The sequence below is a fragment of the Talpa europaea genome (genome assembly GCF_964194135.1).
Source record: "Talpa europaea genome assembly, chromosome: 13".
Classification (NCBI taxonomy): domain Eukaryota; kingdom Metazoa; phylum Chordata; class Mammalia; order Eulipotyphla; family Talpidae; genus Talpa; species Talpa europaea.
In genome coordinates this window covers 23,515,389-23,527,536 of record NC_140080.1, presented here as the reverse complement: position 1 = coordinate 23,527,536, position 12,148 = coordinate 23,515,389, and the positions used below count along the sequence as shown (strand labels likewise).

Genomic DNA, 12,148 nt, shown 5'->3' with positions numbered 1-12,148 from the left:
CCTCGGCATTTTTTTCTTCTCTCCTAGTGCCCCTTCTTGTCCTTTTTACTCAATTTCCAGGCATTTCCTCCCTCTGATTGTCACCTAGAGGAAATACAATCAAGTATTTTCTTTTGCAAAACTTGGCAATGTTTTGAGTAATTTACCATTATTATTCAGGACAAGAGTTGGATTCCTATGACCCTTTCTCATTCAAGCCAACTTTTTTTGCTGCAAATGTATTTCTTATAGCTTTATAGCTTCGAATAGCCCAGATTAGAAATCTTAACTGCAAATTATCCTCTTATCATGTTTCTTTTATTTTGGCAATAGTGGCATGGCTGCAGAGAAATAAAGAACAATTGTTATCTAGAGGGAAGCCAACAAAGAATTCTGTTTACTGTATGACCTCACAGAGGAAGTAGCCACAATCTCCTTATTTCCTCACTATTTTGAAGTTTCTTCTTTTTTATAGTGAGCTTACAGAAAGGGACCTTTTCAGTTTGAGTAAACAGAGACTCAGGATGGATAGACGTTTAGTGTAGATGACAACCCCAAGCATCTATACTTTCCATTCTGAATTAATTCTATGTGTCTAAGAGACAAGGTCAGGTGGATTAAACTAATGATGAGATGGCCTTTACTTAAAGACAGACTCCACTGGTTGACAATACCGTGAGCTAGCACTTCTTGGTCCAGCGATAATCTTTTGCTTACCATTTTCTCTCCTTTCTAGCCCCTCTGGCCAGTCCAGCTTGCCAATGCTCAGCCACATGACTGACCTAACTGATTTGAATTATCAGTGAAATCCACTTAGCAACCCCAACATCCTTATGACAAATTCTAAATTGATTTTTAAAAGAAGCCTTAACATGAATATATGTTAAAATATTCTCTCTCGCACACTTACACACATACGCACAGAGTGTTGTATTGAATACTAAAGACAATGTGTCTCTTTGCAACCGCTTAGTGGCAGAGACTGCTAAGGAAGACAGTGGCACCCAGTGGACAAATGTTTGAGATAGGTTTTCCATTCTGAAATATTCTCATACCATAAGAAAAGTCAATTTTCTTACCTTCCCCCGTGCTCCTCTTATCCCATCTTAAAAACACCTATTGAATTTAAAAATAGGGAGGAGGAGAATGTTCTTACTTTTTATCCCTTAAGAAAAAGACCAAATTAAAACAGTGGCGAAAGCAAAAATCTTGGGATTAAGTTTTCTGAGAATAGTATCTATATTTGATTAACCTGTTAGAGCTATAACAGTAGAGACAGCCAAATCCAATAAAATGCTGGACTTAATTAAAAATGGAATATTGAAAATGTTTGTAACATACTTAAAAAAAAAGTCACACTTTCCTTTTCCTCAAACTATTTCCAACTTGCAGTTAAATTCACTTGGTCATGCAGATATGGTAACTCTAAGGATAATTCTTCAGGAAAATAACACAACCAGATCTTGCAACTTAGTGCTATTGTGTCCTTTATCTGGGAGGCATAAAATCACCCATTTTCACTCTGTAGCCCTTTCATTGATTCTTTTGGCTGTGAGCTACTTGGGTACATAAGGCCTGCTAACATCTTTCTTTCCAAAACACCTAACCTGCATCTTACTCAGGGTAGGTAAAGAGAAGTTGAGTGAAATCCACTTTCCATGTATTTATGGTAACTACTAAAAATACAAAAAAAACCCCACAGAAAACAAAAATAACTTATCATTTTGATATTACATAAAGGGATTGAGTTAAGATTCTTAAATATTAAGGATGATTTGTTGTATAAAAATATTTTTTATAGAGAACAAAAAAGGATGAGGACTTTTATGGAAGAATTGGATTTTAAATGAGACTTTGAAAGACATTCAACTACAAAATAAACATCTTCTAAGGGCAGCCTTGTTCCAGCAAGGATGTCCTCTTTCAGTTAGTCATTCAAAATCTTTTAGTTTAGAGGCTCTGAAATTCTTAGTTTTTTGCTTTGAAATGGTATCCTATGTTCATCATTACAGTTCTTGTAATTTATAATTGTGCTGCAGTTAGAGGCTATTTGCTTGTTTGTTTTAGAGACTGGTTGGCAAACCAGAATTATGGCATGAGGCTGAGATGGAAACTTTCCCCAAAGGGTCTCAGCCATAGGCAACATACTTTCATTGTAAATACCCCGGTGACCTACCAGTCACATTTATTCAGTAAACAATAAGCACAACCCAAAGTAAGAGATTCACTTTTTGGTAGATTGAAAGAATCACTGCTGTATGAGACTACATTTCAAATTAATTATTCTTTTTCTTATAACTCAGTACCTTTCTGCTAATTTCTGCAAAAATTCTTATAAATTCTGATGCAATAAAATGTCACTGTACAGACCATTGTTAGGAAAACAATTGTTAAGCAAATTTGGTAACTGCAAAAAAAAAAATCCTCTTAAGATTGTTTTTCAAAAGTTTCTAAAAATATATTATCAAACTGTATCAACCTCTGTGTAATCTATAAACATTGTCAGCTCTACCCTGCCAGGTGCTGGAAGAGAGTTTACTCTTAGGGTCCAGGCCCCATGCCACAGGTGGGAGAAGGGGAATAGTAATGCTGGGATTTGTACCATATATTGCTCTGTTGGCAAAGTGTAATCATATTAGGAAATGATCAAGTCCCTGGTCTGAGTTTAACTGATACCCACTTAGCCCCTCAGAAACCAGGGACTGCTGTGTATGCAGATAACCTATTAAGTTCCAGGCTGCCAAGTAAGGGGGCTGTGTTCCACCCGTGATCTGCTTTGCTTCTGTGAGTTTCAAAAATCTAAGAAGAAAGCCAGTATTTCAAGAACTCTCTTCCCTCAATTAATGAGAGAAAATTACTCCTGTGTGTTTCATATGATTTTATCTTCATTTGGGTTTATCTGCTTATAATGCAAATATGCTTCACTTATTCAGGAAAACTACTTGCATAAAGATAACTTACCTAACTCACAGGGTGTGGTAAATGAAAATCAAAATATATGTATAAAAGTAACCTGTTTTATCTAAGATGAAAGAAATGCTTTGTGCACATGGGTGCATGTATATTAGTAGTTGCAGAGGTTAAAGCATGTATTTAGATTTACATTTATTTACTGCACACCGAGAACATTTATTTCCAGTCCCAGTGACAGGTATTACCTGTTCAGATAAGACTTTAGCCTTTTCTTCTGCTTCCTTTAGGCAAATCTCCAAGGACTTGAGTTGTGCCAAAGTAAATGCCATTTGTCCAGAATCCAGGGACTCTTTCTTTAAAACAATAATCAAGAATTACTTTTTGGCATTTGATAGTTTCCCGAGAGCATCTCAAATAATGTTTTGGACTAAGGCTGTGCTTAGTAAAGGTCCACAAATCCTCTCCTTTCTGCTTCCATACAGTAATAAAGTAGCAAAATGTTATAAAAAGAGTCTTATTTAATAGTATGAGTCTACATATTATCCTATAATAGTATAGAAAATAAGCATATTAGGTGGTGACAATGATCAGCTCTACAAAGTTAGAATAAATTTCCCAATGTTTCAATGTGGTTAATCTTTTTGATACAAAAAGACCTTTCCTTTGAGAAGTTGTGACAAACATTTCACATTTCTAGTAAGAACTGTCACCTAGAATGCCTGCATGTTTAACATTCACCTATGTTGAGAAACAGTTTCATTTGAACTTAGAGAAGCTCGTTTCTCTGACCCGCATCCTGTTATTACAAACTGTATTAAAGCAAAGATACCACCTGATTTATCATCAAATCATCCTCAGATTATGGCTAATGTGACTCAAATCAACAGATATATAGATTCTGCCCCTCAAAATCGTTCTACAGTTACTGTTTCTCATCTACAAGCAAAAGAGTATGCAAAATTGGTTTGAAAATATCAGTTAGAGGTCTTACTGAGGCTAAAGTGCTTCCTGACTGTAGTGACAATTAATTAACAATTACAGAGCAATATGAAAACTTGGAAAGGAAAACCTCCTATGTGGTAGGATTATGACCTTTCTATAGCCTGGTTGGGTGTGTCCTGCTTTCTTGTGAATATGCAGGCTGCTGCAGCTGCTTCCAATTAACCATAAAAAGAATGAACTGTGTTCCTACATATTAAAAAAAAAAGACAAAAAAAAAACTGCTCCTTTGTTTTTTTGCCTTTCGTTTAGGAGCCTACTGATTTTACACATGTGTGCGTTTCCTGATGATACAATAGAGCCATCTGGTGGTAAATGGAACCATTCATAAAAATAAAGCATTCATCCAGTTCCTATAATTGTTCATATAGTACCTGAACCTTGAGCTCTGCCACAGATATAAATGAAACTCCATGGGTGAGAGGCAAAGAAATGTTGCTACATCTCAAAAACAACCTCACTCTGAGGTCAAGCTCTACCACATGTCACCGCATAATCTCCCCAAAATGTTCACTTCTGGGAAATGAAGATCCTTGGCTAGGGATGAACTAATGGTTTGGTTTGGGATGAACTAATGATCCTGAGTATCTCATGATGATTCCAATAATTTCAAAAGTCAGTCCTAAATATCTTCCCCCCCCAAAAGGCCTCAAAACAAAATTCTGGTATTTATCCTTATGTATCATTCATTTTATGTAATAAAATTACCTAACTTCCTAAAATACTGGGAATCCCTGCTATTTCCAGGGTGAATATTTTTGCCTGATGTTTGATATCAAATACAAATCTTTCAAATTCTGTGAGTAGATCCAGCAAGAACAGCTAATCTGTTTCTCAAGGTCCTTTTCTCCAAATATCCCAAATTTCCTCAGCTAAGAAGGACAACCATTTGCAGTAAGACAAAAGCCTAGCCAAATGAAACAGTCTTAACTGAAGACTGTTATTAGGTAACATAGGATTTATTGTACAGGTAGATTTGTGAAACTGTGTGTTATACAGGGAGAGTTCTGAACAAACTTTAGAATGCCAGATCTGTCTTCTGCACAATGGCCCCAGCCACCAACTTCCTCTTTTCACTCTGTGACTTGCCTTTCTGTCCCCCTACTCACTTAAGAAAAGAATCGTTAAGTGTATCTACCCTAAGGTAAGAATGGCTTATAATAGGAGCATTTTTTTAATAGGAGGCAATTTCCATTAACCAATCAAAGGAGTAAAAATTGTCAAGAACAATTTTAGAAATCAGTAAACATGGGGTTAGAGGTTTTGGAGGTAGATGTAGAGGTGGTTTCAAGTACCCTAAAAAGTTAGAGGTAGTTAGTGATTGTACAGTGTTTTGCTATTCAGCAATGGCAGGTGAGCAGAAAGTGAGACTTAGACCATTCAATTCATTCTACTTCAGGATTGTGTGGACACATCCTAACTATAGCAATTTATGTTTATTATAATGCCAAACTGTGTTGGTGGTTAAAGTAAATAATGAGTGATTTATAGTAATAAAAAGTATAATATGCCATGCGGAAAATATACTACATATACAGGTATCTGGGGATTGTCAGTGTCTGAATTTTCAAATGGTAAATCCCAGTAATTCAATAGTGGTTCCAATTTTTAATTTCTAATCTGTCTTAAAATTTTTTTACCTAAATATCAAATCAGTAGTTTACATGCCTGTAGCTAACCAAGAATATTGAGAATACTAAAACTTAAGTGAACTCTTTCATTATAGTAAATACACTAAACTATTATGCACGTCAGCCTACCAAGTGGCCAAACTTACAGAAAATTATAAAAGTAAATTTTCCTTTAACTACAAAGTGTCCTCATTTGAGAATCTAGGGGGAAACCTACCCATTTTTTCTAATTTAATTTTTGCTGATTTCTCTACCCCATCCCAGTATTATTTCATTGTCTTTTTCCTTGCTCTTCAGTAATGTATTTCTTTGTCTTAACAATGTCTTACAATGACCTCTCTTCTTGCTCAGCAATGCAAACCCTTCCCACCCTTCACAACTGGTTTAAGGTCTCTGTTGATGAACTCTTCTACCCACATGAATCCACATGCCACACTTGGAAAGGTCCCCGCATGCAGAGGTTAAAATGGACTTCACTAAGCATTTAGTTGGAACTCAATAATTAGTTGTTCATTGATTGAAGGCTCAGAAGGTGGTTGCACCAGGAGCTGCCTTTTATGCTAAAAGTCTATAAAAGTGACAATAATTTCTATGCATCTGGCTTGGGGAAATGCCAGGGATCAGAGGTAAGAGAAATTCTGCTTGCCAAAGCTAGGGCCAGACAGTGCAGCAGAGGATGGTTGTGAGGATTTAAATGAGGTAAAGCAGGCAGCTGTTAGATGAAGCACTCAATTAATGTTACCATGAATAAATCCATTACCCCATTTCCTTTAAAAAGGATCCTTTGAGACAATAACAAAAACAAAGAGAAACCCCACCAACTGGGAGAACATTTTTGCACCCAACACTAATGATAAAGGACTGATCACAAAAATCTGCAAAGAGCTGACGAGACTCAACAACAACAAAGAAAATAATCCAGTCAAAAAATGGGCAGAAGAGCTAAAAAGAAACTTCTCTGAAGAGGAAATGCAAATGGCCAACAGGCATATGAAAAAATGTTCAACATCACTTGCAATCAGGGAAATGCAAATCAAAACTACCATGAGATACCATCTCACACCAGTGAGAATGGCACATATTAAAAAAACTAGCAACAACAAATGTTGGCGAGGGTGTGGAGAAAAAGGAACTCTTCTGCACTGTTGGTGGGAGTGCAAACTGGTCCAACCACTATGGAAAGCTGTGTGGAGATTTCTGGACCTACTAAACATAGAGCTTCCATATGATCCAGCAATTCCACTCCTAGGTATTTACCCAAAAGACACAGAAACATCAATTCCAAAGAACACCTGCACCCCTATGTTTATAGCAGCACTGTTTACAATAGCTAAGCTTTGGAAACAACCCAAATGCCCAAAAATAGATGACTGGATCAAGAAGATGTGGTACATATATACCATGGAATATTACTCAGCATTCAAAAAAGATAAACACATGCAATTTGCAGCAACGTGGATGGCGCTGGAAGGGATCATGCTCAGCGAAATAAGCCAAAAAGAAAAAGAAAAATACTGGATGGTCTCACTCATAACAGGAATCTAGAAAACTTAAATAAGGGACCAGGAAAATGAATAACTATAAGAAAGTGAAAATCAAAATCAACAAAAAACTATGAACCAGAGACACTTTTAGGGGGGCGGGGGCGGGAGGGGAGGGATCGGGGTCAGAATGGGGGGGGCTGCAATTGTATTGGGAATATAACAATAAAATTTATTATTAAAAAAAAACAAAAAAAAAACAAAAAAAAAGGATCCTTTGATATTAAAAGTTTCTAGCTTATTTTTAAACCCCAGTTTCAAAAAAAAGTACCCATACAGACACTTTTGAAATAGCACAAGATCCAAAAAAAAAAAAAGAAATAGCACGTGATCAAGTCATAGCAGTGGAAATTCAATCAAGTATACGATTAAGAACAAAGTTAATATGATAAATATGTGTATTCATTTGTTTGAAAGGATGATTGTTAAATAAGGCTGAGGGTTATGAAAATTCCACCTTTATAGAAGTGCATTTTGACATGGGTCACTTTAAGGCAATTAAATATTTCTAGCAATCTGATGTCCTGGACTCTAGCAGCAGCCCCTGCTCAGTGGTGCAGTAACTTCCTGCCAGATAAAATATGCTTTCAACATATTTGTAACGGTCAAGCTTCCTGCTGATGTCTATTTACTACCACTGTCTATTTCTCTTTCCCCTTGCTTGACAGGCACTGAAGGCCCTACAACCTACTTATATTTCTCATACAGAGGAGTCTTTTCCCAGCACCCACCCCTGCCTTACTCTCTCCACTCAGCTCCTTACCCTGTACAGATTGAAGGCATCCCTCTCCATGTCTTTGGTGCCTTTGGTGATCAGAATTTATTTTACAGTGGAGAATTTTGTCATTTTCGTTTTCTTTTTCTTTTTTAAAGATTTATGTATTTATGCATACAAGAACTGGAGTACAGGCCAGAGGTGCAGGGGGGTGAGAAGATTCACCAGAGGTGGAGTGAGGAACAGAACAGGCAGACTGGCTGAAATACACTGCTGAGGGGAGCAGCGGGTGAGACAGGAGAGGTCTGCTGCGCCATGTGGGTAGCTCCCTGGCTGGCGGGGTATCAAACTTGTGCTGCAAAGGCTATGGATAGCTTCACAGTGTTGTGCTTAACCCCTGAACCACTGAGAGGTCCAATTTTGTCATTTTCTTATCCTTTTGTGTTTAGCTTTTGCAATAGTTTCTTAAACTAAATTACTCATTTCTATGGAGGCAACCAATTAAAAACTACGCTTTCTTGATTCCATTCTATTGTAGTGAAAACAGTATACATTTATATTGGGATTGCCTCAATTGTTACCTAATACGACACTGAAATTTAGAACTTGAACAAACTACAACTATTAACAAAGCACAAAGGGGAGTCTAGAAAGTGCCCATTAATATGACTGTGAAGGAGATGGCCAGGTGACGGATACTATTGACTAAGAACTATGCTTGTAATCCGAAAGGCTACATTCTGGACATGACTTGATTCAAGCTAACAATGTGATTTGGACCACATGGACATTTGAGCATCATTTCTTGGAAATTTTTTCACTTTTATTTTTTTAAAGATTTATGTATTTATGCAAAGAAGAGCTGGGGTACAGGCCAGAGGTGCAGGGGAGGGGTAAGAGGATTCACCAGAGACAGAGTGGGTAACAGAGCAGGTGGATTCACTGAAATCCACTGCTGATGGGAGCAGTGGGTGGGACAGGAGAGGTCTGCTGAGTCATGTGGGTCACCTTCCTGGCTGGGGATTGAACGCGTGCTGCAGTGGCTGTGGACAGCTTTATAGTGCTGAGACTTAACCCCTTGCACCACCAGGGAGGCCCCCAATTTTTTCACTTTTAAATGAAGAATGTGTTGGCCTGGTCCCAATGGAGTCATTGAAAGGAGTTTAAAGGCACTGTTTACAAAGATACGGGCACCTTAAGAGCACCAACAAGGAGGTGAGGCAACACTTAGGAGCCAAATTACCTTTTGTATTGCCTTAACCTAAAGAGGTGGTGGGGAGATAAGGAAAGAGCATTATAATTAGATCTAGAAAGAGTGCTTGGGGAGAGCCCCATCCCATGAACTGAGACCTTGAGCAGAGGAATACAGTCACTGCCAACTTGTGCCCAGGCAATGGTGTTTGATGGTGGGGAAGAACAGAGTGAACTAGCAGACTAATTTCTTCTCTTCTCACTTTCTATTCTCACTTTCTGTCTGTATCTCCCTGAGTTTGAACCCAATAAGAAGTCAAAGGGCAAGAGAGCCTGTATGACAAGACCAGAGGAAACAGATTACCTGGAAAAGAACAGAGCAGGGAAGGATGAGAACTGATCTTGAGAGGAAAACAAAGAAACCTCAGGTCAAAGGGATTTTTTTTTTTTTTTTTAATGAGTGGTTTCCAGATTCCAGCCCATAGATCAGTGCTGGTTAGTGATAACATTTTTACCAATCAGCAAGAAAAGGACAAAAGTAAAAGAACATTGGTGAATTTTTCATGAAGCTGAATTCATTCCCTTTAGAGGGCTATGTTTTAATCTGAGATTATGATCATTCTTCTATTATCATGTGAAGAGGCTTTTTCTTTAACAAATGATGGTTATAGTATATGGATATTATTGTCTCAGTTTTTTTTCTTGAAAAAAATTGAAAAGTTGGCAGTCCTACTAGAAATAAGTCAATTATCTTGGGTGTAGAAATTCTTACTTGTTTATGAAATGTAGAAATGCAGAGAACGTCTATCTAAGGAATCTTTGTTAGATTGTCAATTGAATGTTATGTTAGGTGGCCTTTCCATAGCCATGGCCCCTGAATGCCCCTGTACCAAATCCATGATAGACCTGTATTCAGTATTAAGTTGACTTTTTTTTAAAGATTTATTTATTTATTTTATACAAGAACTGGGGTACAGACAAGATGCGCAGGAGGGTAAGAAGATTCACCAGGAATAGAACAGGCAGACTGACGAAATACACTGCTGAGGGGAGCAGCGGGTGAGATAGGAGAGGTCTGCGCCACCATGTGGGACCCTTGCCGGCTGGCTGGCATCTAACCGGCGCTGCAGAGGCTGCAGAAAGCTTCACAGTGCCTGTGCCACCAGGGGAGGCCCTCAGTATTAAGTTGCTTTAACAAGGGTTCAGGATACTATTTTTCTAGAAAGTTTAAATTCTTTTTTTTCATTTCCATTTCTGTAGCATCACTGGTGGAATAAAAGGAAAAGATGTTTGAAATGGTTTGTTGTCTTAGATTTTGATTTATAAAACATTGTTGGCATGAAAGTTGAAGAGAAATGACCAAGTGGCATTTGATAGTTTCATAAATAACTTCAAAAACAATGGTTTACCAAAACTCCCAACAGGCCAACTCATTTTAATTCAGTTTGAAGCAATTCGATTTAAGTACAAAAAATATTTGAGAACTCACTCTTTGTCAGGTACTATGTTGAGCAATGGGGAAATAAGTAGTAACAAGACAGACAGGATTAATACCCTCACTAGAATTCTTAGCCTAGAATTTCCAATACAAAAATCCTGGGATTTAGTTTTATGTAAAAATCAAAAGAATGTCAAAAGTTTAGTGGTTAATTTAAAATTTTTATGCTCATTCATAATATACTGCTCTGTGCTTTGGGACCTCATTCTTATTCTTTGATGAGAATTCTAGTAGATGCTAGGAGGAAGCAAGAGACATCTTAGCCCATTTTCAAATATCAAGCTCTATTTCAAATAACATTGCTATGTAGGTTCTAGAGATCATGTATAAATAGTATCAAAGGAGAAAAGGAACTAAGTATATGGTATGTATCTTCCATAGTTTAAATTAAGTGAACAGTAAAACAGGGATTGGGTTATAAGGGCTTATAGAATTTGTGCTGTGACCTAAAATAGCACTCTACCATTTTGATTTTATGGGTAATTTCTTAAAACTTTGAGCATCATAAACCTCTTTGAGCACTTGATGCTGCCTGTTAATTATCTTACTAGAAAAAAATGTTCATGCACTTGCTTACACAGGAGCCTTTAAGGAATTCATAACACATACCCTCTCACACACACAACACAAAGCATACATGCACATTATTTTGCATATATTATAAGGGTGCTTAAGCATCTTTCTCAACACCACTCACATTATCCAAATTATAAAGTCCAAAAAAGCAAGTATTGTTTAAAAATGAGTAATGATGTAAAATATATACAAATAAATAAAGAAAAAAATAAATTCCTTGTTTAGAAGGAATAGTGTATTCTAGCCATCTTTAATTTTTACTAAAATAAAATACAAAATCTTAATGAATAAGATAGTGATATGTTCTAGATTCCTCTACTGTAAATCATGGAGATGAATAAATAGTATTTTCTTCCTAGGGAAATTCCCCAAATTTTAAAGAAAAAAATTTTTTTCCTTTCTCTGAACAGTAGAGCAAGTAGCACCCCATTCCCAGGGAGGCCTGTTTGTTGTAACTGTAACCTCACAGCAGTTAGTATTTACCCATCCTATTGACCGGGAAGTAAAGATTTTAATAATGAGAATATATTTAATTCATAATAAAAAAAATTAAAAAGGTGTAACAAGGTAATTCGTTATTAAAAATATGTTGATGTACTTAAAGAATAAAGGACAGGGGGATGTGGGAGTTCTTATTTAATGGGTGAGAATTTCAGTTTTTTAAGATGAGAAATTTCTGGAGAGTGGTTGCACAAAAATATAAAATTGCTTTACACTACTGAACTGTACTATTAAAAATGGTTAAAATGGTCCATTTTATGTTATTTGTATTTTCTTTTTTAATTTATTTTAAATTATTTTATATATTTTTTACATCATTTTTCATTTTTGCACAATGGATGCATTTTCATCTTGGTTATAGTCCCTGTAAAATTCCCATCACCCATTCACCTGTGAACTTTCGCCATGGTCCTTTATGCTCTTCCACTCTAGTTCTCATCCTACTGCCTTCTCTCCCCTGTAGTATGTCTCTGATTTATAGTTGCCTGTTGATTTTGATTTTTACTTTATTATTATTAGTTTTTTTCCTGATCCCTTATTTGGATCCTCTACACTCCTGCTATAAGTGAGACCATCCGGTATTTTTCTTTTTCTTTCTGGCTTA

General features: G+C 36.7%; 1 protein-coding gene across 1 annotated transcript in view; it reads right to left on the bottom strand.

Moving 5' to 3' along the window:
- The window catches only part of CCDC192 (coiled-coil domain containing 192), a gene marked incomplete at both ends in the record, with an annotated part of 195,302 nt that overhangs the window by 159,550 nt on the left and 23,604 nt on the right, over positions 1 to 12,148 (bottom strand). The window contains one exon of the mRNA XM_084252504.1: positions 3,138 to 3,245. Within this exon, the coding sequence (XP_084108630.1) occupies positions 3,138 to 3,245 (108 nt within the window). The remainder of the gene's footprint in view (positions 1 to 3,137; positions 3,246 to 12,148) is intronic.